General features: G+C 40.2%; 1 protein-coding gene across 2 annotated transcripts in view; it reads right to left on the bottom strand.

Annotated features, from left to right (window-relative positions):
* Positions 1 to 6,295: 6,295 nt before the first annotated feature.
* Positions 6,296 to 26,659, bottom strand: part of HEPH (hephaestin) — a 111,367-nt gene continuing 91,003 nt past the window's right edge. Inside the window, exons 16-20 of one of the 2 annotated variants that reach the window (XM_008565059.1) lie at positions 16,284 to 16,509; positions 13,675 to 13,814; positions 12,650 to 12,812; positions 9,719 to 9,763; positions 6,296 to 7,232 (exon numbers count right to left, since the gene is read on the bottom strand). In XM_008565059.1, coding sequence (XP_008563281.1) covers positions 7,003 to 7,232; positions 9,719 to 9,763; positions 12,650 to 12,812; positions 13,675 to 13,814; positions 16,284 to 16,509 — 804 coding nt within the window. In that variant the 3' untranslated portion in view covers positions 6,296 to 7,002. The remainder of the gene's footprint in view (positions 7,233 to 9,718; positions 9,764 to 12,649; positions 12,813 to 13,674; positions 13,815 to 16,283; positions 16,510 to 26,659) is intronic. The other variant, XM_008565063.1, reaches the window with a different exon arrangement.

The following is a 26,659-nucleotide window of genomic DNA, read 5'->3' as shown; positions in this document are numbered from 1 at the left end:
AAAAAGGAGTGGAGAGAGCAGGCATCCTTGTCTTGTTCTTGATCTTAAGGAAGAAGCTTTCAGTTTTTCCGCATTCTGGATGATATTGGCAGTGGGCTTACCATATATGGCTCTTATTATGTTGAAATGCCTTCCCTCTATACCTAATTTGTTGAGAGCCTTTATCATGAAGGACTGTGGAATTTTGTCAAATGCTTTTTCTGCATCTAGTGAGATGATCAAATGGATTTTGTTCTTCACTTTGTTGATGTAATCTATCACATTTATTGACTTGCATATGTTGAACCATCCTTGTATTCCTGGGATGAATCCCACTTGATCGTGATGTATAATCTTTTTGATATGTTGCTTTATTCTGTTTGCTAGTATTTTGTTGAGGATTTAGCATCTAAATCCATCAAGGGTATTTGCCTGTAGTTTTCTTTTTTATGTATCTTTGTCTGGTTTTGGTATCAGGGTGATGCTAGCTTCATAGAATGAATTTGGGAGAATGGTTTCTGTTTAATTTTTTTGAATCTGTTTGGAAAGAACTGGTATTAATTCTTCTCTAAAGGTTTGGTAGAATTCAGCAGTGATGCCATCTGGTCCTGGGCTTTTCTTTTTTGGAAGATTTCTAATTACTGCTTTGATCTCATTGCTTGTTATTGGTCTGTTCAGTTTTTCTATGTCTTCCTGGTTCAATTATTCTATATATAGAAAACCCAAAAAAAACTCTAACAGAAAACTCTTAGAACTGATAAATGAATTTAGTAAGGTTGCAGGATACAAAATCAACGTACAAAAATCAGTAGCATTTTTATACTCCAACAACAAACTAGAAGAAAAAGAGATCAAGAAAACAAGCCCATTTGCAATAGTCTCCAAAAAAAATAAATAAATAAAATACCTAGGAATAAATCTAACCAAAGAGATGAAAGATCTCTGCAATGAGAACTACAAATCACTTCTCAAAGAAATTAAAGAATACACTAAGACATAGAAAGACATTCTTTGATCATGGATTGGAAGAATCAATGTAGTAAAAATGTCCATACTACCCAAATCCATTTACACATTCAATGCAAATCCCATCAAAATATCAATGACATTCTTCAAAGTAATAGAAAAAGCAATCCTAACATTCATATGGAACAACAAAAGACTCTGAATAGCCAAAGCAATCTTGAGCAAAAAATGTAAAGCCAGAAGCATTATACTTCCTGACTTCAAACTATATTACAAATCTATAGTAACAAAAACAGCATGGTACTGGCATAAGAACAGACATATGGAAGAATGGAACAGAATAGAGAACCCATAAATTAACCCACATATTTATAGCCAACTGATCTTTGACAAAGGCAACAAGAACTTATATTGAGGAAAAGACTGCCTCTTCAATAAATGGTACTGGGAAAACTGGATATTCATTTGTAGGAGAATGAAACGTGATCTGTACCTTTTACCAGATGCCAAAATCAACTCAAAATGGATTAGAAACCTAAATATAAGGCCTGAAACTTTAAAACTCCTACAAGAAAATGTAGGGGAAACACTCTAGGATTTAGGACTGGGCAATGACTTTATGAATAACACCCCAAAAGCACAGGCAACAAAAGTAAAAATAAACAAATAGGATTATATCAAAATGAAGAGCTTCTGCACAGTAAAGGAAACAATGAACAGAGTGAAAAGATATCCTACAAAACGGGAGAAAATATTTGCAAAAATTGCATCTGACAAGGGATTAATATCCAGAATACACAAAGAGCTCAGACAACTTTATAGCAAAAAAACAGATAATCAAATTAAAAAATGGGCAAAGGAGCTGAATAGACATATCTCAAAGGAAGACATACAAATGACCAACGGGTATATGAAAGAAATGCTCAACATCACTAATAATCAGGGAAATGCGAATCAAAACCACTCTGAGATATCACCTCACCCCAATCAGACTGGCTATTATAAAAAAGACAGAGAATAACAAATGCTGGTGAGGATGTGGAGAGAGGAACCCTCCTGCACTGTTGGTGGGACTGTAACTTAGTACAGCCATTATGGAGAACAGTATGGAGGTTCCTTAAACAACTAAAAATACAACTTCCATATGATCCAGCAATCCCACTCCTGGGGATATATCCGGAGGATTGGAAAACATCATGTCGAAGGCATATCTGCACTCCCATGTTTATTGCAGCTCTATTTATAATAGCTAGATGATGGAACCAACCTAAATGTTCATCAGTGGATGACTGGATAAGGAAATTGTTGTTTATATACACAATGGAATACTACTCAGCCATAAAAAGAATGATATACCATTTGCAAAAACATGGATGAGCCTCGAGAAAATTATCCTAAGTGAAACAACCCAGGTACAGAAGGAGAAATACCACATGTTCTCACTTATAACTAGGAGCTGAATCCATAAATAAAGAAATGGACAATAAATAGAGACAGAGGAAGAAGGAGGGAAGGAAGGAGGGAAGGAAGGAAGGAAGGAAAATGAAAGAAAGAAAGAAAGAAACAACAATCACAGTGACACGTTGAACTTTTAGAAAACTAGAGGTGGAAAAGGGGAAGGGAGGGGGAAAGGGAGGGGGGCTAATAAAGATTTGGTCAATGGACACAAAGAATAATTGTGTATTTTAATGATGAATAAGCTAACTATACTGATCTAACCACTACACATTCTACATTGAAAATCATAATTGTACCCCCCATATATGTATAATAAAAAATAAGAAAATAAAAATTAAAAAAATAAAACAAATAAAAACCAAATTGATATTTCCCTATAGTCAATATGTTGTTTCTTTTTGGCTGTTTTCAAGATTTTTTTCTCTCTTTAGTTTTTAGAATGTAAGTATTCTGTGTCTTAGCATAGATTTCTTTGGGTTTATCCTATTTGGGGTTCACTCAGATTTTTGAATTTGTAGGCTTATATTTTTGCCAAATTTGGGAAGTTTTCAACCATTATTTCTTTTTCTTTTTTTTGTAACAATGATTGGACTTTATTTTTTTAATTTAGTTTTTGAACTGAAACATAATTGATTATACATATTTATGGGGCACAGAATTAACTGTCAGTATTTGCATACAGTATATGATGATCAAATCAATATTATTAGCATGTTCATCATAACAAATCGTAATTATTTTTTGTGTTCCTTAGTCAGTTACTCCCTAACCCCCTCCTTCTCCTTTCCCACTTCAGTAACTATAGGTCTGTTCTCTCCTTCTGAAAGTTCAACATTTTATTGTGGTCTTTCTTTCTTTCTTTCTTTCTTTGCTCCCACTTATGAGTGAGGACATGTGGTATTTCTCTTTCTGTGCCTGGCTTATTTCACTTAACATAATTTTCTCCACTGTAAATTAGTGCAGCGATTATGGAAAACAGTATGGTGGTTTCTCAAACAACTACAGACAGAACTGCCATACAATCAGAGATGCCATTTCTGGGTGTATACCCAAAGGAATGGAAATCATGTTGAAGGGATACCTGCACTGCCATGTTCATCGCAGCTCTATTTACAATAGTCAATCATTATTTCTTTGAAAATTTTTTCAGTCCACCCTCTTTCTCCTCTTCTGAGACTCCTATGATATGCATTACAGATCTATTGCTATTGTTGTATAAGTTCCTGGAACTCTATTTATTCAGTTTTCTCTGATGTTTGGATTGAGTAAATTCTATTTATTTGGCCTCACGTTCACTAATTCTGTCTTCTGTTACCTCCACTCTGCTATTGAGCCCATCCAATGAGTTTTTCATTTAAATTATATTTTCCATTTTTTTTTACTTCTACTGCCTTGCTGAGATTTTTCTATTTTTTTTCACTTGTTTCAACAGCATTTTAATTGCTTGTGGAAGCATTGTATGATGGCTGTTGCTTTAAAATCCTTTTCTGGTAATTTTAACATCTGATTTATCTCAGTGTTTGTCTGTCGATTGTCTTTTCTCATTCAAGTTGTAATTTTCCTCATTCTTGGTATGATGGAATTCTGCACTGGATTTAAATCATCTATGTTACCAGGTGGTCATACTGTTTAGGTTTAGCACACAGGTCCTAGCATAATTTTGTGTTCCAATGGCAACATAATTTTCACAGACATTGATGGGCTATTTGTTTTGCTTAGTTCTTCTGGTGTCACTCGGGCTCCTGTTGATGCCTGCCAGAGCCAGCTGGTATCTCTGGATTGGAAAAGAGATTCTCCAACTTGATAAAATAAAGAGATCTAGCTGGGTTGGACAGCTTGCTGTGGTAAGATTTCCCCTTGCAGGTACTATCTGGTAAGAGGAGGGGAATCTCTGGCCAGTAGAGATGAAGAGCAGTTCCTGGCCACTTAATGTCAGCAGGGATCCTCCAAAATCTCCTTTCCAGTGCTTCCAGACCCACCTAAAGTTGTCACTAGCACTCGCCTTCTATTTTGATCTACCTTTTGCTAGGTTGGGAGATGCTGGACCTAAGTTACCTTCTGTTTCTGGGTGAAGAGTCATAAGATTTCAAGTAACTTTGCTGTTCTCCCAGTCCTTATGTCCCTAGTCAGTCTACCTTTCTCTTTCTACCTTTTAAAATATTTATACTGTTGCCTCTTTCATTATTTCCAGACTGTACTTACCTTCAGGAAGAGGCAAGTCAATGGCATTTTGTCCAAACTAAAAGCCTAATTTATATTTTTAAAACATCACTTGTTTATCTGAAGAATAAATTGTAGGAGGCTAGAGGTAATATGAGGAAAGTAAGAAGGAGGTTACTACAGTAGTACAGGCAGCATATGGTTGTGTTTTAAACTGGGGTGGTAGCAATGAATATGGAAACAAATGAATAAGTTAAAGATATTTAGAGGTAAAACAAACAAGATTCACTGATGTGTTGATGCTGGGGATTTCCAGCTTGAGCAATTGAATGAATGGAAGTACCACTGAAATGTCAAAAACATCTCCTTATATCCCCACTTGGACCAAACTCACCACAAAAATACATCCCTTTCTTAATACAGAGGCTCTGAGCTTACACTGGAGCAGAATTACACACTGAGGAGAAATGCATCCCATCCGATCTACTACTCCTGGTTGCTTTGATTTGTAACTGCACCAAGCTAAGGACCTCCCAGTTGCATGCAAATTATAACCATTAATTGAGTGGAGTCCCAAAGTGTTCTAGGTTTTCATTAACCTCCATGTTAACAGTGGGCCAAAAGGATTCTGCTGCTAAGTGCATTGATTCTGCATAGCTTAAAAACTACGCTAAAGCTTAAAAACTATGCTAACACTTAAATAACTAGAAATCTAATCCTCTCCACTTCTTCCCCCACTGTGTTTCTGAGATTTACAGTAAGGTTTCCAGAAAGCCACTGACCATGGTAAAACTACATGAAGATTCCCCCTCCTTCCTTCAACATTATATACCAACTGAACATCAGCCCTATGTATTTCTAAATTTTATCTGCAAGGTGTTGTTAACTAGCAGACAGTTGCTGGGCAGGTAGGAAAGTTGGAATCAATATGGATAAGAAGGATGGAGATTAGTAGAGGTTTCCAAAATATAGGAGAATGGAACCAGTATTATAGCTGAGTGGTCTTCAATAAAATCACTTAATCTCCTTGATGCTTTGTTTACTCAAATGTAAAATGGGATAGGACACTAATAGTACTGAAGTCAGTCAAATGCAATCAAGAATTAGAATGTTTTGTAAAGTGTAGAACACTATGTATTCCAGTTATCATCACTACTCTCCCTGATGCCTCTCCTGTTTTCCACTTGCCATGTGGTACAGTATGATGGATACTGTAGTGGGGGTGGCCCATCTTACCCCATCCTTACTCTATCCCTTGTCTTTGTTCTCTGACCAAGATTTCACAGAGGCTCAAACTTGCAGATAACAAAGGAATGTTGCTCTAAGTTACCAGAGAAAATGACTCTGTCCTATAAAGAGGTCCCCAAAGTTGCCAGTAGAACTCATATCTCCAGTGCAAAAAAAGGGCACACCAGATATGTGCCCACTTCTCCTTGTTTAGTGGACAGGTTTGAATCTGATCTCAGCCTTCGATCTCCCTCTGGCAACGTTTCTTGCCGTTCAGAAAATTTTTGCCACCTATGAGATAGTTCCTTTCTTAGGATGGCTCTCACCACTCTGACATTGAGGCTTTCTCTGAGACAGCTTTCTAGTCTCCAAAACACAAACCTGTAGGGTCCACAAAGGATAGGCAGACCCATACTATACACCCTCACCCCTGAGTGTTTTCTGTTTCAATCACAGTTAAACGTCCCTGAAAACACAGAGACAATAAAAATCACCAAATTCAGTCTTTCAGTGTTCTAACAAGTACTTTAATGAACAGGATTTGTGGTCTAAAACATGGGAGGTCATTCAACATCGCCTTTAGTGCCCCTGTGTGAAAAGTTGGAGGACTGATTTTCTCAAGAACTTCTGGCTCTGGAGGTTGTAAAGGCTCATGGAAGCAACAACCCATCATCCACCCACTTCTCCAAAGTAGTCCACTGCCAAGGACAATCAAAATTAAACTTGGATTCCCAGTTCTTACCCTACCTCCAATTTCCCATCATGACCATGTTCTTACTCTTTAATTTAGATGTGGGTTATCTTCACAGCTCACTTGGCCTCAGTTTCTGGAAAGCAGCAGAAAGCTAATTAATGAGTTTTTCTTTTGGTATTTACTTTGTCAGTAGGCTCAGTGTTTAGAAATTTCCAGACTTTCCAAGGGTCAGAGGGTGACATAGGCCAGCTGTTGAAATTTGTGATGTAGGATACTAGGGGATTCATCTAGCCCCAAGTGGCCAAGTGGGGCAAAGAAACTAAAGAAAAAGTGAAATCATATCATTTCCATGTAAATAAATAAGTGAAGAAATACCCATACTCATGTAAGTTTGATTTCCTCCTCTGCCTCTCCACCATCCATGCCTCCTTGACAGTGGGGTTAGCTGCTAGTTCATAGCCTGCTGGGAATGCATTCCAGATGTTGTTGCTGAGGAAATCGCCAGGCTCAAACTGTTACTACTTGAGAGACAGAAGCTTGAAGCTGTCATCTAAGATGGACCTCCTATTGCGCCGTAGCTTTCTCTGCTGATGCTGGTACCAGACCACACCACCAAGAGCCAGAACAATGAGCAGCAGGATGACACCCATAACAATCAAGACAGAAGCCAGCATCTCAACATCCTTCACAGGGATCTGCATGCCCAGCATCCTTACATTGCCTTCTCCAGTGCCGCTGGGTATCACTGCTGAAATGGGGGAAGAGGAAAATGAATACCCTGGGATGGGGAGTATTCTAAAGGGTCACGTTTTGCAGTCATCAGCTGGGGAAACACGTCTATTTAAATAGGACAGCAGCACATAAATGAATAAATGAATGAATGAATGAATAAATAAATAAGTAGGGCAGCAAACCTGTACCTATCCTTCAAAAGATCAGTGGATGAAGACAGATTTGGAGAATATGGAAAATCAGAGAAACAAGATGTCACCTCTGTAAGGGTCCTTGGAAATCACTGAGGCCCTACTCCACCCGTGGAAAGAGCTAAGACACAGAGTGGGAAAGCCCTTGATACATTTCATCAAATATCTAAAGGACTGTGATGTAGAAAATAAAGAATTGGACTTGGTCTTCATGGTTCCAGAGGGTAGAATTAGAAGCAATAAGGGAAACTCCAGAAAGCAGGTTGACTCACCCATCTAGCTAATCAATGCTCATTTTGACCATTACACCACGACAACAGCCTGCAATAGTGCTGTCTCATTTCTTACCACTTTAAGTCATATTAACATTGATGTCACATATATCTTTTAGGTGAAATATCTGATCGTGTTAGTTCCTGGCATACAAACTTTTGATGGTCCTCAATTATCCTACAGAGTAAAACTCAGACTCTTAAGCTAGACATTCCAGTTCTCACAATCAGGCTCTAACCTATTTTCTAGTCTTATCTACTACTCTTCAGCCACAGCAACTCATTCTTCGTTCCCCATAACAGGTGATCCTCTTTCAGGGTTTTAAGTCTGCTCATGCTAGTCCATTTTCCTGAACACACTTTCCTCATTCTCTGCATCTTTTTAGCCCCAGCTTAAATGTTACATAGCTCTGCAAGTTTTCTTCAGTTCGGTTGGACAATTAATTGGTCTTTCCTCTATGTTCCCAAAGTGGCTGTACAATTTGTACTCCCACAATTTATTTACTGTGTGACCTTGGTCCAAGTCACCTAATCCCTCACTTCCCATTTGGACCTCAGTTTTCTCTTGTAGAAAATAGGGATAATAACTATACCTAACACAGAGGCTTATTGTTGGGTTAAAATGAGTTAATATTTATAAAATATTTAGCATAGCACCTGACAAGTAGCCAGTGCACAATACATTTTAGCTGTTATTATCATTTACCTTTTTGTACAATGCATAATCCAGCACTGATATTATTGTTTCTGTGTCTCAACCAGTTGCTGACACTAGAGAATAGCAACTGTGTCTTAGTTGTTTTGGTTTCCCTAAAAATTGATACATGTTTGATGAATAAATGTTCTAACAGAACTGAGAAAAGATGGAATGCAATGAGTTCAAGCAGAAGCAGGAAAACATCCTAGTTCTGAGCTCACAGTTTCTCACTTAGTCCTCTTGTGACCTTGGACAAATCACTTTCCATCTTTCAGCTTCTCATGTAGAAAATTATTGTGTTTTATTAGCACAAAAGTTTTGAGGGTTTTTTCCCCATTGTGGAACCTTTTCAGCAAACTAGAGTTTAAGAGGAATCCATGTTTGTAAACAAAATAAACATATTTTATGTACAAATATACATATAAAATTTGTATGTGCACAAAAACACATATGAGTAGACAGATATACAGACATATATAAACATATAGAGAGAACTATATGTAAGTTTATATGTGTATATATATATGTATATGCATGTGTTTATATGTGTGCATGTGTGTGTTTGTATATATATCTGGGTGTGTGTGTGTGTGTGTATAATTTAGCAGTTTGGGTTGAAGGAGATGTGGTCTGAAGCCCCACACACTCAACCTCCCCTTACCTTTCTCCACCCCCTCCAGGACATACCCTAGTCACCCTGTTAACATTAGGATTTCTTCAAACACAGCTGAAAAACCTCCAAACTAAACTGATGATCTCTAACATCCCTTTTAGCTCTCATAATCTTCTGAATCTTTCCTAGTCCAGGGACAAATAGGATGAAGAATAAAAGCACCATTTGGAAATAGGGTGCATAAGACAAAAATCTATATTTTCTTGAAGAAAAAAAAATGGCTCATTCAAAAGGTATTCCATAGATTAAGGGGAAAGAGGCAAGAATAAAAACAGCCATTGAAGACTATCTGGTGTTGTTGTAATGTCACATTGTTCCTGTAAGGAATCCATGCCTGTGCTACAACTTTTTCATGCACAATCTAGCAGGACCTAGAATTTTCTTCTCCATCACACATTAGGTAGGATGCTAACATAGCAATCTGCAGCTGGGGATGAGGCTGTTTTCCCCAACTCAGGAGGTTGGGGTGGAGCAAGAGAGAATAAACCTGCTGAGGAAAGTTGAACTCTGGTTCTCTGGCTTATTAAGTCTTATAATAATCTCAGAATACTTCTTGCTAGTATCGTGGTACCCACCTTTCAGTCATGTTACTCCCATCTGCTAGAGGTACTCCCCCCACCAGCACACACATTACCTATAGCTTTCCAGTTTGTGCATCATTTTACTCACCTTTTTCAGTCTCTTTGTGGATGGTGGTGATAGTACTTAAGTGTTCTATATGAAACAAACAAACAAACAAAAACACGAGATGTTAGCCCTGTTATTCTTCCTACCAATCCACATGCTCCCTGTGGGAGGATGGCATTACTTGGGGGAATTTCTCTGTCGTATAGTAAGCAAAATGAGGGTGGAATTAACTACTACATTCTCAAAGTCAATATTGGTATGTTAATTTAATTTTCAGCAGTGACACAAAATATGGGCAAGAACATAGGCTTAGGAGTCCAAAATGTAAGTCAATTATTTATTCATTTCTTGGCACTTCCTCTCTCCCTATTATTGCTCTCTTTCCCACTATTTCTCACTCTCCCTTCAGGAAGCCCCTGCTCCTTGTTAAAAATACTTCCCTATATATTTAACTTCTTCTCAGAATACTTCTTCCTCTTCTTGCTTTAATGAGGCTGAGATTTTCTCTGAGGACTGTGCTTCATTTACACCATCTCAATACTGCTTTGAGATCATCGTCCCTCCCCTTTTTGTAAAAAATCTACCTCTTTAGAGGCTCATATTATTTGGCTAGAAAAATCACAATCACTTTTTGTTACTGTTACCTAGTAGTTCTCTTTATTCATGAAAGTCTTTCACACCCAGCTCAGTCTTCCTCTTCCTCAATTCTCACCATGGGTGTTAACCCATCCAACATTCACACCTCTTAACTCCAATGACTTTTACATCCTCTCCAGTTCTACCAACTTCTCATATGGTCACATTGGACTTGTTATCCAGCATTGCTTCAACTCAGATATCTAACATCTAACACCAATCTCTTACCCTTTTCAGTGCTCCAAAAACCTGTCATCAACCCCCACATTTCCATAAGACCTCTAGCTCCTGAATTCTTCCATTTTTCCCCAACCTACCAGCTTCCTCCTATCTTTTCTTCCATTCCTGGTCAGGCTAGACTCCATGGTCTATCATTTCAACTACTAACTTATCAAGAGTCTTGAAATCATCTACCAGAACCCCAGTAACCATACTTTCTGTGTATTTTATTTGGTATGCTGAATGCTGCTGGAAAAAATTAAACAATTGCAAAGATTAATATTCTTTGTGTACAACTTCAGCTTTGCTGCCTGGCAGTAATTAAGTTATTGCCCACTTTCCAGAGTGGCTACTTCAAACTTTTGCCCACTTTCCTCAAGCTCTTTACCATACTATCTGATCTTCGCTCTCAGCAGATGATTCTATCTGCTCCATCAAAAAGGAAACAGAGACCATAAGACAGAAATTCTCTACCTGTCTGTCAAGCTCCCCAATCCTACACATAGATCCTTATCTTTTATATCTTCTCTCTTCTTACAGTAGAAAGATTACCTTCCTCCAGTCTTGAACTAATCTTTCCTTTTAACTCTGGGTCTCATGAACGGCTGCTTCATTAGGAACCTTACTCCAACAATTAGTCCTTTCATCCCTATCTTTAACTCTTCCTTTCTGTTGGCCTGTTAGCACATATGGGGTGGAAGTAATATGGGATTAGACTATAGTGGGGTATAAACAAACAAAAAGGCAAATAAAATTTATGGGCTGGCTCATTATCATAGAGAGATATGAACTATGCTTGCTTCCTTGCTCATGGAAGTTTCCTGATGATATGTATTGAGATGGTCTCATATATTGGATGACTCTTATTTAGAATGTCCCATTATTACATGTGGATACAACCTGTTGTTTTGAATCTATAGAATGTTGATGACATATAAATGGATCATTTGACTTTTGTCCTAAAGACCACAAATAATTCTGTGTAACTATCTGGGTGCTAGGGAATAGTATTAGTATAAGTGGAAGCCACATTCTAGCAGTATGGGTTGCCAGAGAACAAACCTTTTTAATGATACAGGAAGTCATAATGTACAATTGTTTGTCTCCCTCCCCAGGGGTAAAGAGTATAGTTTTATTCTGTACCCTGGTTTTCTGAGTCTGTTTAAATGGCCAAAGACATTTATCCCCTCTCTATTCCTGCTAGTAGAGTCCCAGTGGCTGAAAACCTCAGAATGTCCACTACAATACCTCCATTTTTCAAAGCAGTATGACAAAAACAAAAATAGAAACAAAAACACTTGATTCTCATGGGCCCCAGAAGGTTTATTAGAGCTTCTTGGAAGGGGGAATAATGGAATAGTGCTGGGGGCTGAACTCAGGTCAAGAGGCTTAAAAAGCGAGGCATTTAACCCTTTAATGACCCAAAGACACAAAGCCAACACAGCCTACTCTTCCACATTCTTGGTGAATAACAAAGGATAATTGGTAAAGAAACTGCCCCAGCTATTCCCTCTTCATATAAAAAATATAAGAAAAAAAAGTTTTTTCAATCCTTGGTAGCAACTTTGTCTGCAATAAGCTATAATTAAAAGCCAGTATCTCTTTCTAACTTTGAAAGGAGTTATTCCCAGGACTGAAAGAACTGCCTTTCACAACCCCCACAAAATAAATCAATTAAGGGGTGACTGTTAGAATTACTTTTTCTCAGGGGGGAGGGGAAGAATTACTTTTTTTCTCTTTAAAAATAATTATTAGCAATATGTCTTGAAATAGTCAGTGCTTCTAACTCATTCTAAATAATAAATTTATATTTAAATTAAATTTATTTCAAAGGAAGCAGGTAGGTATTGATGCATACAGCCCAACCAGTTTTATGTTGGGTCAACCCATTTGAGCTCAATATGTGTCAAAGTAATAAGGGAAGGGGTAGGTGTCAGGGGGCAATGGTGGATGAAAAATAGTGGTTGGGGGAATACTTAGATGGGGCTATGCTCTGTCTTAAGACATGGTTCTACTGGGATCAGAAGGAGAGGTGCAAGATGTTTCTTTGTATTACCTGGTTTCTATAGGCTAGATAAAGTGTTAGAAGATGATCCATCTTGAGCAGTTAGGCCTTACCTTTTTGGGACAAAACAGTGAAGAGAGTCTCCATGCCAGCATGGACATGGTCAGTCACATGGCAATGCATCAGCCATGTCCCAGGGTTGCTGGCCACCATCTCTACAACCTCAAAGGTCCCTGGGAACAGATCCACCACATCTGCCCGGTAGCTCTCTCCATTCTGCAGGAGTGATTGGGGTTGGGGAGGCGGGAGGAAGTGAAGAGTACAGAGATCATCTCAGATCTTGTAGGAACTACAAGTCTGTGGTGTTCAACATCAAGAAAATGGGACTGCAAGAATCCCAGACCAGAGAGCAGCTTTAAAGTTCACCTTATCCATTTCCCTTATAAACCCACCCACACAAAATAAATCAAAAGACTCCCTCCTTCTACTTTTTCTTACAATGTCTCAAAGTAAAAGATATTCAAGAATCCTTTAGAGGGCTCAAAACTAGTAACTCTATACTTTTCAGCAGGCTGAAATCTGAAGAATTTGGCTTAAACCTTGACCCCTATGGAAGAGCTACATATTCTCTTTAGAAATTAATTCAACTTAGTTTCTCCTCCTTGACATCACCTTTATCTGCACTTCTCTAAGTGTATATCAATGCTTCCAACTCTGTCCCTTTTTCCTAAGACTACATCTTCTTCAAAATCTACATATTGTTTCATTTAGCTCCTGAACTGAAGCTCTTCTTATAATGGATTAAGGACTTTCAGAGATTCTAAGACAACACTCTGAAATTCCTCACTCATTGAGTCTCAAGTCCTTGACTGAGACCAGTTTACATTGATTCCTTCAATCTCCTTACCCCATAAATGAGCCATTCCTCTCTTTCAAAAGGGAAAGTTAAGGCCTAGAGGGAAGTGACTGACCCTGGAATATGCAGACACACTAGAATTCCCAGCTCAATCTTCCCTGTACTAGACCTCTGCTCTTTTAACTGATTACAACCTTGTTCCTTGATATTCCCTTCTTCTTTAATGTCTGTTAAGGCACTCCTCTAATCACCCTTAGGGACTCAGCCCTCTTCCCAGCTCACCCGATAGAAGAAGCTCTCTGCATGGAAGTGGACAGTGTGTATGTCAATATCTTGGCCCATGGCAAGCATGTACCAAGCCACTCGTTCTCCTTGGTACATGGTAAGACCCCTGAGGTTGGCATAGAGTTTCCCATTGATGGCTGTAAAAGAAGAAATTATCTTACACCTCTTCTTTTGACTCTGCACTGCGACTGCCTTTGGTCTAGTGCCTATCATCTCTGATGATAGCAACAGGCTACTAACTTGTCTCATCTCTATTCCATCTGTCTCCCTCCAATCTATCTTCCACATTAATGCTATCAGACTGATTTCTTTAAATAATTAATCTAACCATGCCATTATGCTGCTTAAAATATTTTAATAGCTCCCTCCTGCCCAAAAGAGCAAGTCCATGGTTCCTTAGGCTCAACCAACAAGGTCCTTAGCCCAAACCACCTTGGTAGACTAATCTCCCACTATCCAACACATTTATTCCAAGTAGGGTGACTTCATCACCACTATTTCCTGCATCCCCTTCTACCTCTGAACTCCTCCAGTAATGTCTGTACAACTCATTGTACATATCTTTTAATGTGCGGAACCTTACATCCCATACTAGATTTTAGGTTCTTAATAAGCAGGAAATGAATGTATATGCTACAGTACTATAACTTCCTCATATTTTTTTCAGAACACCCAGCAGATACCTGGGCCTACAATAAATGTTAAAAAAAAAAAGAGACTGTCACATTCATGGAATTAATAATAATATTAGTGCAGAATCCTCATTATTTGTCTCTTCCAGGTCACATCCTAAGCTCCAAAGACACCAAACTACTTATTGCCATATTAATTGACACTGCCAGGACTTTTCCCAGGACAATATCCTCTCACTTCTCATGTTCTTATGGAGGAAAGGTGATTTCCATTCTATTTCCCGAGAGCAAAAACAATGGAAGGAACATTTACAGTCTGTCTCTGTGTCTATCCTAACCAAATAGTAAATTTGAGAGAAGGAACCAAACACGCTCAGTTGAGCCCTTCCTAGATCTTCTCTTTTTTTAAGTCTGACCCAGAAAAGGGTTCAAACTGATTCACTGTTTCATTGTGGGTAAGATTCTGCCTCTGCCAAGGGGGAGAGCTATTGCTGTCTATCTATACCAATGACAAGGTGGAAAAATCTCTCTTTTGCAAGTGGAGTATCAGCAAGCCCATTAAGTTGCAGAACTGAATTCAGTTTTCTAATTAGCCTTCTCAGTAATAAAGCTCACGTTTGACTGCAAGCATTTCTTTTTCTGTTTGTTCAGGAATGTAATCTGGAGGGGAAGGGATATTATTTATTTGCCCCCTCAGACCCCAACATTACTTATCTTTATATCTCCAGCATCAGCACTCAGAAAGAGCTCAACAAATATCTACTAGATAGATAGGTAGATGGATTGATGCCTGAAGAGTTTGGATGAATTGATATGTAAGCAAACACATGAAAGTGGGCATTAGTCAAAACCCTGCATTAGCAGGACCTAACTGTGTCTTTATTCCCTTTTTGTCCTGGGCCATTTATTTCTTGGTTTGACAGGATCTAAAAAGTTCACCTTGTAAATTTTGTGAATCATCTGTTCTAAAGTGAATCACTTGTCTATCAAGGAGAAATAGCTGAAATCTGTGAGACAATAAGATACTACTTTTGAGTTCCATTATAGTCACTATCAAAGCTGCACCTCATTCTCAGATCAAAGAAATCTTGGGCTAGAAGGGATGGTGAGAGATCACATCATATATTCTACTGCACTTAATCTCTCCTTATTTGATACTTTCTCCTTTTTTTTTGGAAAAGTTACACAGATCTCTAGAGCAAAGAAAGGCTTTGATGCATAATTTCTCTCCAAAATCCACTCAGCATCAAAAAGATCTTCCTTGCAGCTGGCTCCACAGCTCACTCGGGAGAGTGCGGTGCTGGTAGCGCCGAGGCCATGGGTTCAGATCCTATATAGGGATGGCTGGTGCACTCACTGGCTGAGCGTGGTGCAGACAACACCGTGCTGAGGGTTGTGATCCCCTTACCGGTCAGAAAAAAAAAAAATCTTCTAACATAAATCCAATATGCTACCCCATGAGGCTCTCTTCTCCAATTATTCCAGCTGTAAATTGAAACTTTGACTTAAAAACAGACTAAATGACAAGCTGTCCTTAATCTGTATATATTGGAGTACATTGAGAAAGCAGGTCCTGAATTCAGTGTGGTAAAAAAATAATGACATTGAGAGACTAAACTCAAGATATTTTGAAATAGAGGGGTCTTAGGCAGCCAGCTCCCCAGGTATATTGTGGGCCATAATGTCCACCCTGCATTCCCTAATATGTTAAAATATGCTAGTGTTACCCAGAAATTTTACAGAGCCAACTTCCTGTTTTCTGAGCACCTGATCTAATGTGGACCACATATCCGATTTGTATATATAAATGTACATTATTAGGAAACACTTTTTCCAATTCATCTTCATCCCACCTTCCCACCTTCTCATCCTTTCTGGAACTATGCCTTCCGTAAGTAGTGATGGACTTATCAGATAACCCCATGCAACCATTGCGGACTTATTTGGAAGAGGGGTATATTCACTTCTACAGACCATGCATTTTATTGCTCTCCAAGAAAGTCTCATCCTGCAGGTTAATATGGCCTGACTCCTTGGGCCTGTGGGTGGCGATGTTCTCCTCCAGATACCAAGACAGGTTCTCATCAAAGATCAAAAATAACAAGGCAAATTCCCTGTCCATGTCACTCCGTCCTCCATGGGCCTTCAGGATTCCCTTGCGGCAGATGACCAAGGGCCCCACCAGGCCACTATATATGTCCTAAGACAGGAAGGGGAAGAGAAAGAAATGGTGTTGTTCCAGGGTAGTAGTGCTCTGTAGGGAGCCAGGCTCACATACAAGCCCACTGTGCCAATCAGGACTTAATCATAATGTCTTCTATTTGTAAGCATTCCACTATGTTATTTGAACTTATTCTCACAACCATCTTAGAGCATAGGTAAGATGCAATATTTAACCTGTGCTTTAGCTGGGCAGAACTATTCATTGACCTCCAAATCTACCAAGAACATTCACAACCTACTGCCTTTTTATTCATGTTTTTTTTTCTGCCTACAATGCCCTCCCCTCCATCATATCTATTATCTGATGGTACACTTTTATTCAGTTTTTGAAATCCAGAGAATATGTACTTCTCATTGTGATGCCTTCTCTTGCTTCCTTTTCGCTCAAAAAAAATCACACTCTTTGAAGGTGGAAAATTTATCTTACATTACTATCATCCAAAGTGCCAAGTACCCTGATACCAAAATCAGAAAAAGACACAACAAAAGAAGAAAGCTACAGGCCAATATCCTTGATGAACATACATGCAAAAATCCTCAACAAGATATGAGCAAATAGAACACAACAGCACATCTAAAAGTTTATACACCATGATCAACTGGGATTCATCCCAGTGATGCAAGGATGGTTCACCATACACAATACAATAAATGTGATACACCACATTACCAAAAGCAAGGACAAAAATCATATGATTATCTCAACAGATGCAGAAAGAGCATTTGACAAAATTCAGCATCACTTCATGATAAAGACATCCAGCAAATTAGGTATAGAAGGAAAGTATCTCAACACAATTAAACCCAAATAAGACAAACCCACTACAAACATCATCCTGTATGGGGAAAACCTGAAAGATTTTCCTTTAATAACAGGAACAAGACAAGGATGCCCTCTTTCACCACTGCTATTCAACATATTATTGGAAGCATTAGCCAGAGCAATCAGGAAAGAGAAAGAAATAACTGGCATCCAAATTGGGAAAGTTGAAGTCAAACTGTCACTGTTCACAGATGACATGATGCTATATTTAGAAAAACCCATAACATCTACCAAAAAACTCCTAGAGCTCATAAGCAAATTCAGTAAATTTGCAGGTTACAAAATCAATACACAAGAATCAGTAACGTTCTTATACACCAACTATGAACAAGCAGAGAAAGAAATCAAGAAGCAAGCACATTTACAATAGCTACCAAAAGAATAAAATACTTACGAATAAATTTAACCATAGAGGGGAAAGATCTCTACAAACAGAACTAAAAAGTAATGTTGAAAGAAATTAAAGAGGACATCAAAAGATGGAAAGACATTCCATGTTCATGGATTGGAAGGATTAACAATGTAAAAATGTCCACACTACCCAAAGTGATCTAGAGATTCAATGCAATCCCCATCAAAGTACCAATGACATTCTTCACAGAAATGGAAAAAAAAAAAAACAAAAAACAATCCTAACATTCATATGGAACAACAAAAGACCCCAAATAGCCGAAGTAATCCTGACCTACATAAGTGAATGAATGAATGAATGGATGGATGGATGAATAAATAAAACTGGAGGCATTAGACAACCTGACTTCAAACTACAAAGCTATAGTAACCAAAACAATATGGTACTAGCATAAAAACAAACACATAGACCAAGGGAACAGAATAGTGAACACAGAAATTAACCCAGGTACTCACAGCCAACCAAACTTTGACAAAGGCAACAAGAACATGCATTGGGGAAAGGACACCTTCTTCAGCAAATGATACTGAGAAAACTGGAAATCCATACGTAGAAGAATGAAACTAGAACTGTATTTCCTGTCATATACCAAAATCAACTTAAAGTGGAACAAAAACTTAAATTTAAGACTTGAAACTGGAAAATTCCTGGAAGAAACATAGGGAAAACACTTCAGGATGTAGTACTGGGCAAAGACTTTAGGAATAAGACCCCCAAAACACAAGCAACAAAAAGAAAAATAAGCAAATGGGATTATATCAAATTAAAAAGATTCTGCACAGCAAAGGAAATGATCAGCAGAGTGAAAAGACAACCCATAGAATGAGAAATATTTGCAAACTATGCATCCAACAAGGAATTAATATCCAGAATATACAAGGAACTCAAACAACTTCACAGTAAAACAAAACAAAACAAAACAAAAACCAAAAAACAAGTAACCTGATTAAAAAATGAGCAAAGAAGCTACATAGGCATTTCTCAAAGGAAGATATACAAATGATCAACCGACACATAAAATAATACTCAACATCACTTAGCATGAGGGAAATGCAAATCAAAACCACACTGAGATATCATCTCACCCCAGTTAGACTGGCTATTACCAAAAAGCATGAGAATAACAAATGCTGGTGAAGATGTGGAGGAAAGGGGACGGTTTCACGCTGTCAGTGAGACTCAAAATTAGTGCAGCCATTATGGAAAACAGTATGGAAGTCTCTCAAACAACCACAGATAGAACTAACATATGATCCAGCAATCCCACTACAGGGTATATACCCAAAGTGATGGAAATCATCATGTCGAAGGGATACCTGCACTCCCACATTCATCTCAGCTCTATTTACAATAACCAAGAGTTGGAACTGAAGCTGGAACCTCTAGAACTCAGGGGAAGAGGAGGAGAGACCTACAGAGTTCATGAAGACAGGAGAAGCCACATGGAGAGAAAGGACCCCTCCGACTGTTCTGAGCCCCAACCACTTCAAGCCTGGCCCTGATGAGCACATGGAGCATGAGCTGGCAAAAGCCACTACTGTGCCATTTGTCTGTATTTGCTTGAAGGCTTAAGGGTAGAAGAGGGCCTTGGTGGCTCCCAGGCCATCAAGACCACTAACAGGGTTTCTTGTGTGTCCACATAGAAGCAAGGGGCCATAGACAACTGAGAAAAGGAACCACTCAGAGGCTGTTAAATCATCACAAGAGACTGGCACATGGTCCATCCCATGGGAAGTGTTTGGAGTGGGAGACTGGTCCACCAAGGGAACACCAGGGCGCAGCATGGGCAGCTGATCTGTCCTCCAGTCAGCACAGCATCACTCAATGGAGACTGATCAAGAATATAGAACTGCAGGGGGTACAGTTTGCTGAAAAGACTCAAGAGCAGACCAGAGTTTCCACACAACCCAGATGTACCAGACCTCACAAGATCTGGAAGTGCTTACAATGTCAGCAATTAAAACCTGAGCTATACAAAAAGTCTGCCCCAGAGAATCAGCAGCAAAGCAGCAATTTATCTCAGCCACAGGCCTCAAGTTTTGGTTCACACAGGAAGTCTTCCCATGTTAACAGTAACCAAAGAACAACAAATTAGTTCCAGTGCAGAGTTTAAGTGGTGGAAATAGTGAATAATCCAACACAGAACTGAAAACAAACAAACAAACAAACAAACAAAAAAACACAAATCAGAGACAAAGTTTGGATATTAACCAGTAAAGTTCTAACACCACCAAAGAACTTATAAAACCTACAAAGACCAGAAGCCCACCAGACTCTGAAGCTGGGGTGGTGGAAGGCCAAGGTCTTCAACCACTCCACACGAACATCCATATCCAGCTCAGTGATGACTGCTGAGCCACTACCAAAAGCACCTTGGGCTCCTGAGCCTGGGTGAGGGGGCCAAGGGCCTCAGCCATGCTGCCCGAATGTCCAAATCCAGCCTGGTGATTACCACCAGGCCACCACCAGAAGAACCCCAGGCTCCAATGCCAAGGTGGTGGGGGACCAAATGCCTCTGCCACACCATTTGACATCCACATCCAGCCCAGCAACAACCACCAGGAATGCCCCAAGCTCCTAAGCCAAGGTAGTGGGGGGACAAATACCCCAGCCATGCCCCCCCCAACATCTGCATCCAGCCCAACAATGACTGAGCCACCACCAGAAGCACCCTGGGCTCCTGAGCTCGGGTGGGAGGGCAATGGCCTCAGCCATGCACCCCCAACATTCACATCTTTTCCAGCAACAACTGAGCCACCACTGGAAGTGACCCAGGCTCCTAGCTGGGGGGGGGGGTGCCATGGGCCTCAGCCATGTCCCCAACATCTTCATCCAACCCAGCAATGACACCAGGGCATCACTGGAAGCACCCTGGACTCCTGAGCTGGGGCAGTGTAGGGCTGAGGGCTTCAGCCACACACCCCCAACATCCTCATCCAGCCAAGTGATGACCATTGAGCTGTCACCTGAATTTCCCTGGGCTCCTGGGTGTGGACAAGGGTCTCAGCCATGCCTCCCTGACATCCGCATCCAGCCCAGCGAAGACCACCAGGCTGCCACTGGAAGCACTCCAGGCTCCCAAGCTGGGGCAGTGTGGGGCCGTGGGCCTCATCCACATACCCCAATGCCCACACCCAGCCAAGTGATGACCACCGAACTGATGCCAGAAGCACCCCAGGTTCCCAAGGTAGAGGAGTGCTGAGGGCCTCAGCCATGCCCCCCCCAAATTCCACATCCAGCCCAGCCACAACTAAGCCACTAATGGAAGTCCCCTGGGGTTCCCTGATAGAATGAGGGGGGTGCCACAGGCCTCAACCATGCCCCCCTCCTTCCTCCTCCTTCCACCCTATACCTGTCCCCTTTCCCCTCTCCCTCTCCCCCCAACTGCTCTGTAACAACTTAGAATGTAAAAAAATAATAATAAATAAATTTCTTAAAATGGAAAAAAAAAAAAAAGAGTTGGAACCAACCTAAATGTCCATTAACGGATGACTGGATAAGGAAAATGTGGTATATATACACAGTAGAATATTACTTAGCCATAAAAAGGAATGAAATTATGCCATTCATAGCAACATGGATGAGCATAGAGAAAATTATGTAAAGTGAAATAAGCCAGGCACAGAAAGAGAAATATTGCATTTTCTCATGAGAGAGAGAGAAGGAGGGAGAGAGAAGGAGGGAGGGCGGAAGGAGGGAGGGAGGAAGGAAGGGAAAGAGAAAAAAGAAAGGAAAGGGAAGGAAGGAAGGAAGGAAGGAAGGAAGGAAGGAAGGAAGGAAGGAAGGAAGGAAGGAAGGATAAAAGAAAGAAGGAAGGAAGAAAGAAAGAAGAAAGGAAGAAAGAAGGAAGAAAGGAAAGGAAAGGAAAGAAAGAAGGAAAGAAAGGAAAGGAAAGGAAAGGAAAGGAAAGGAAAGGAAAGGAAAGGAAAGGAATCTATAGTTACTAGATATGGGAAAGGGGGAGGGAGAGGGGGTTAGAAAGTAATTGGGTAAGGGACACAATAATTATGATTTGTACTGATGAACATGGTAATAGTATTGATTGGATCATCACATACTGTACACAAATACTGATAGTGAAATCTGTACCTCATAAATATGTATAATCAGTTATTTTTCAATTCAAAAATAAATAAATAAATAAATAAATAGATTGCTCTAAAAAGTAGTATACAGAGAGTTACAGGAAGATGACAGCTTACAGGTGCCCAGGATGCATTTCTCTTGCATAAGAATGAAATGGGCCCTCTGCCACCACTGTAACAATTACCAGAGCTATTGTCTGGTCCTAGAACTGTTGCCAATCACAGGGCAGCTCCCTGCCAAGAAGCAGTTCTGTGGATGGCCTATCTTGGCAAAGCAGGACTTCACAGATGTAAGAAAAGTGGCTTCAACCACTGCCACCATTGATGCTGCAGCGAATTAACCCTGCAGCTAACAAGGACACAGTGAAGGTTAGTGAGGCAGCTGCAACTGCCCGTGCCATTTCTGCTGTAGTGAATTAACACTGCAGCATCCAGGGCCACTACGGTCGTTAAGTGAGTCAGCTGCAACACTCAGGGCCGCTGATCCTGCTGTGAATTAACTCTGTAGCTGCCAAAGCCACTGAGGAAGTGAGTGAGGCACCTGCAAACCTCAGAGCTGCTGCTCCTACAGCAAATTAGCCCTGCAGCTGCCAGGACCATTGAAAGTGTGAGCAAGGAAGTGGCAGACCCCAATGCTGCTGATCCCACCATGAATTAGCCCTGCAGCCACCAGGGCCACTGAGAGAGTGAGCAAGGAAATGGCAGACTCCAGCACCACTGCCCCACAGAGAATTGACCCTGCAGTCACCAGGGCCACTGCAGATGAGAGTGGGGCAGTTGCAGCCATTGAAGCCACTGTTGTCACCACGAAGTTACTTTGCTGCCACCTAGGACAATACCAAGGACCCCACAGATGAGAGTGAGGCAGTTGCAACCACTGGTGGTGCTGCTGCCCGCACAAGGTAACCTCAGTGCTGCTGTGGACACCACAGAGGTGTCAGAGGTTGTTGCAGCTAACAGTACCATTGCCTCCCCACAAGGTAACCCCACTTCCCCCACTTCCACTGCAGTCATCACAGATGAGAGGGTGGTAAGTGCAGCCTATGGCAACACTGCTGCCCCCACTAGGTAAACTCACTGTCACTGCAGACACAGAAAACTCGAGGGAGGCAGTTGCAGCTGGCTGTGCTGCTGCCACCCTCACAAAGTAACCCTACTACTGCTGTGGACACTGTAGATGCAAAGGAGGTAATTACAGCCAGCAGTGCAGCTGCGGTCTCTGAGTTAACCCAGCTGCTGCTGCAATCACTGTACCTGCACAGGCAGCTGCAGAAGTCACTACAGTCAAGTAAATAGCTATTGCAACCACCACTGCTGCAGCCACTTCCACCACCAGCATTGCCAGATAGCCACCATCATTGTGCAAGCAGCCCCCACTGCTGGAGCCACTGCTGCCATGCAGGCAACTTGCCAAAGCCACTGTCACAACCACAGCCACCACAAGGGTGGCCTGTTACCACAGCAGCAGCCATAGCAGCCACTGCAGCTGTACAGGCAGAGAGAAAACCACTCATCTGAATTGACACTAAGAGGGCCACCAGCGATGTCTGGGGAAAAAGAGTAATAGAAGAAGCAACTGCTCTTCCAGATGACTAAACATCAATGTAGAGATATTAAAAACACGAAAATATGAGTCCACCAAAGACATATAATGACTCACAAGAGGCAGAGTCCATAGCATAGAAAACCCTTAAAATGACCAAAAAGGAATTCAGAATAAAACTCTTCAAAAAACTCAATCAGATACAAGAAGATGCAATTAGATGACACAATGAACTGAGCAAAACTATCGAGGGTATGAAAGAGGAAATCTATGAAGAAATTCATATATTTAAAAAGAATGTAGCAGAACTCATGGAACTGAAGGAGTCATTCAGCAAAATAAAAAACACAACTGAAAGCTTAAGCAGTAGGCTAGAGCACGCAGAAGAAAGAATTTCTTATCTTAAAGGCAATCTCTTTGAAATAACTCACGCAGACAAAAAAAGAAAGAGAAGGAATTTTTAAAAATGAAGATAATCTGAGAGAGATAGCAGATAACCTTAAGCATATAAACATCTGGATCGTGGGTATTTCTGAAGGGAGAAGAAAGGAAAAGGCATTGAGAACATATTCAATGAATTAATAGCAGAAAACTTCGTAGGTTTATGGAGAGACATGGACCTTCAGATTCAAGAGGCTGAAAGATCCGCAAACAGTTTCAATCCAAAAAGGTCCTCCCTGAAACACATTGTAATCAAACCGTCTGAAGTGAAAAAAACAGGATCCTAAAAACAGCCAAAGTGTCAAGTGACAAATATAGGAGTCCCCATCAAACTAACAGCAGACTTCTCAACAGAAACTCTACAACCAGAAGAGAATTGGATGATATATACAAAATACTAAAAGAAAAAAAAAAAAAAACTGCCAGCCAAGAATACTATATCCAGCAAAGATACCATTAAAAAATGAAGGAGAAATAGCATATTAAAAAAAAAAAAAAAAAAAAAATACGAGAGTTCACAATCACATGACCAGCCCTGCAAGAAATCCTTAAGGGAGTCCTACATTTAGAATGCAAAAAATGATAATCAATTCCACGAATACACAAGAGAGAACAGAACCCACTAATAGAATAAAAATAGAAATGAGAAACAGAAAGAAACTGTATCTTACCGTGAAAAAAAAAAAAAAAACACAAAGGAAAACAACAAAGGGGAAGAAAGAAACAAGATATTCAAAACATCCAGACAAAATTGATAAAATGCCAGAAGTAAGACAATGCTTTTCAGTAACAATCCTAAACATAAAAGGATTAAATTTCCCCCTCAAAAGACACACACTGGCTTATTGGATTCAAAATCTAGGTCCTACCATATTCTGTTTAAATAGACTCACCTCGCCTGTAAAGACACACACAGACTAAGAGTGAAGAGAAGGAAAAATAAATAACATGCACATGGAAATCAAAAACAAGCAGGAGTAGCTATTCTTATATTGGATCAAATAGACTTTAAACCAAAAACTACAAAAAGAGACAAAGAAGGCCACTATATAATGATAAAGGAATCTATCCAAGCAAGAAGACATAGTAATCATAAATATATATGCACCCAACATTGGAGCACCCAGATATATAAAACAAACACTATTAGACTTAAGGAAGGAGATAGACCTCAATATGATAATAGGAGGGGACCTAAACACACCTCTCACAACTTTGAACAGATCACCTAGGCAACAAATCAATAGAAAAACACAGGATTTAAACCACACTTTAGACAAATTGGAGTTGGCAACTATCTACAGAGCATACCATTGAAAAACTACAGAATATACTTAATTCTCACAAGTTCATGGAACATTCTGCAGGATAGACATGCTGGTCACAAATCAAGTCACAACAAATTGTTTTAAAAATTGAAATCAGAGACCGGCCAGGTGAGCGCCAACCAGAGAGACACCTGCCTGGACAGGCCTGAGATCCATGGAGACCACATGCCCTATGGCACCAGCACATGAATGAGCAGGTAAGCCTTGCCACAGCTAGACCCTATACCCAGCCTGCCCAACTGTGCGCTGACCAGAGAGGCGCCCCCCAGAGGCCTGAGTCCCATGGAGACCATGTGCCATGTGGCACCAGCACGCAACCTAGCAGGAAGGCCTCACCACCGCCGGACCCCATCCACAGCCTAGCCGAGTGTGCACTGAACAGTGAGTTGCCTCCCCAGAGAGGCCCGAGACCCAAGGCGACCATGCACGCAAGGCACCAGTGGGCAACCGAGCAGACACTGAGGTAGTAGTGCCAAATTTGCAGCCCTGGCAGGATCCTAGTCAAACAATAATGTCAAAGCAGTGGACCATGAAATCCCTTACCACAATGACTAAACATCAAAGGAAAGATACCAGAAATATGAAAAATCAAGAAAGTACACCACCAAAGGGTAATAAGTCTCAAGTTCTAGATCCTGTAGAACCAGAAGCCCATGAAATGTCTGACAAGGAATTTTGAGTGATAATTCTAATGAAACTAAATGACATACAAGCAAACTCAGCTAGACAACCTGATGAAATGAGGAAAAGCATACAGGACCTGAAGGAAGAAATGTACAAGGAAATCAATGCACTGAAAAAGAATGTAGCAGAGCTTTCCGAGCTGAACAATTCATTCAATGAAATATAAAGCACAACAGAGAGTTTAACCAGCAGGCTTGCAGAAGCAGAAGAGAGAACTTCTGACCTTGAAGATGGGCTGTTTGAAATAACACAGGCAGACAAAAAAAAAATTAAAAACATTGAAGAAAATCTAAGGAAGATATCAGACAACCTTAAGCACTCAAATATCCAAGTCATGGGTATTCCAGAAGGGGAGGAAAAAGGAGATTGCATTGAAAACATATTCAACAAAATAGTGGCAGAAAACATCCCAGGTATAAGAAAAGACACAGTTCTTCAGATTCAGGAAGCCCAAAGATCTCCAAATGTATTCAACCCAAAAAGGTCTTCTCCAAGACATGTTATAGTCAAACTGGCAAAACTAAAAGGGAGAGAATCTTAGAAGCTGAAAGAGAGAAGCATCAAATCACCTATAAGGGAGCCCTAATCAGACTAACATCAGACTTTTCATCACAAACCGGAAAAGCCAGAAAGGAATGGGATGATATATTCAAAATACTAGAAGACAGAGATTGCCAGCCAAGAATACTCTATCCCGCAAGGCTATACTTCTGAAATGAAGGGCAAATAGTATATTTCTCAGACAAACAAAAACTGCGGGAGTTCACTACCACATGACCACCCTTACAAGAAATTCTCAAGGGAGTACTGG

This window comes from Galeopterus variegatus, unplaced genomic scaffold (assembly GCF_000696425.1).
Source record: "Galeopterus variegatus unplaced genomic scaffold, G_variegatus-3.0.2 Scaffold194, whole genome shotgun sequence".
NCBI lineage: Eukaryota > Metazoa > Chordata > Mammalia > Dermoptera > Cynocephalidae > Galeopterus > Galeopterus variegatus.
The sequence above is the reverse complement of the archived record's forward strand: the minus strand, read 5'-3'. Positions and strand labels throughout refer to the sequence as shown.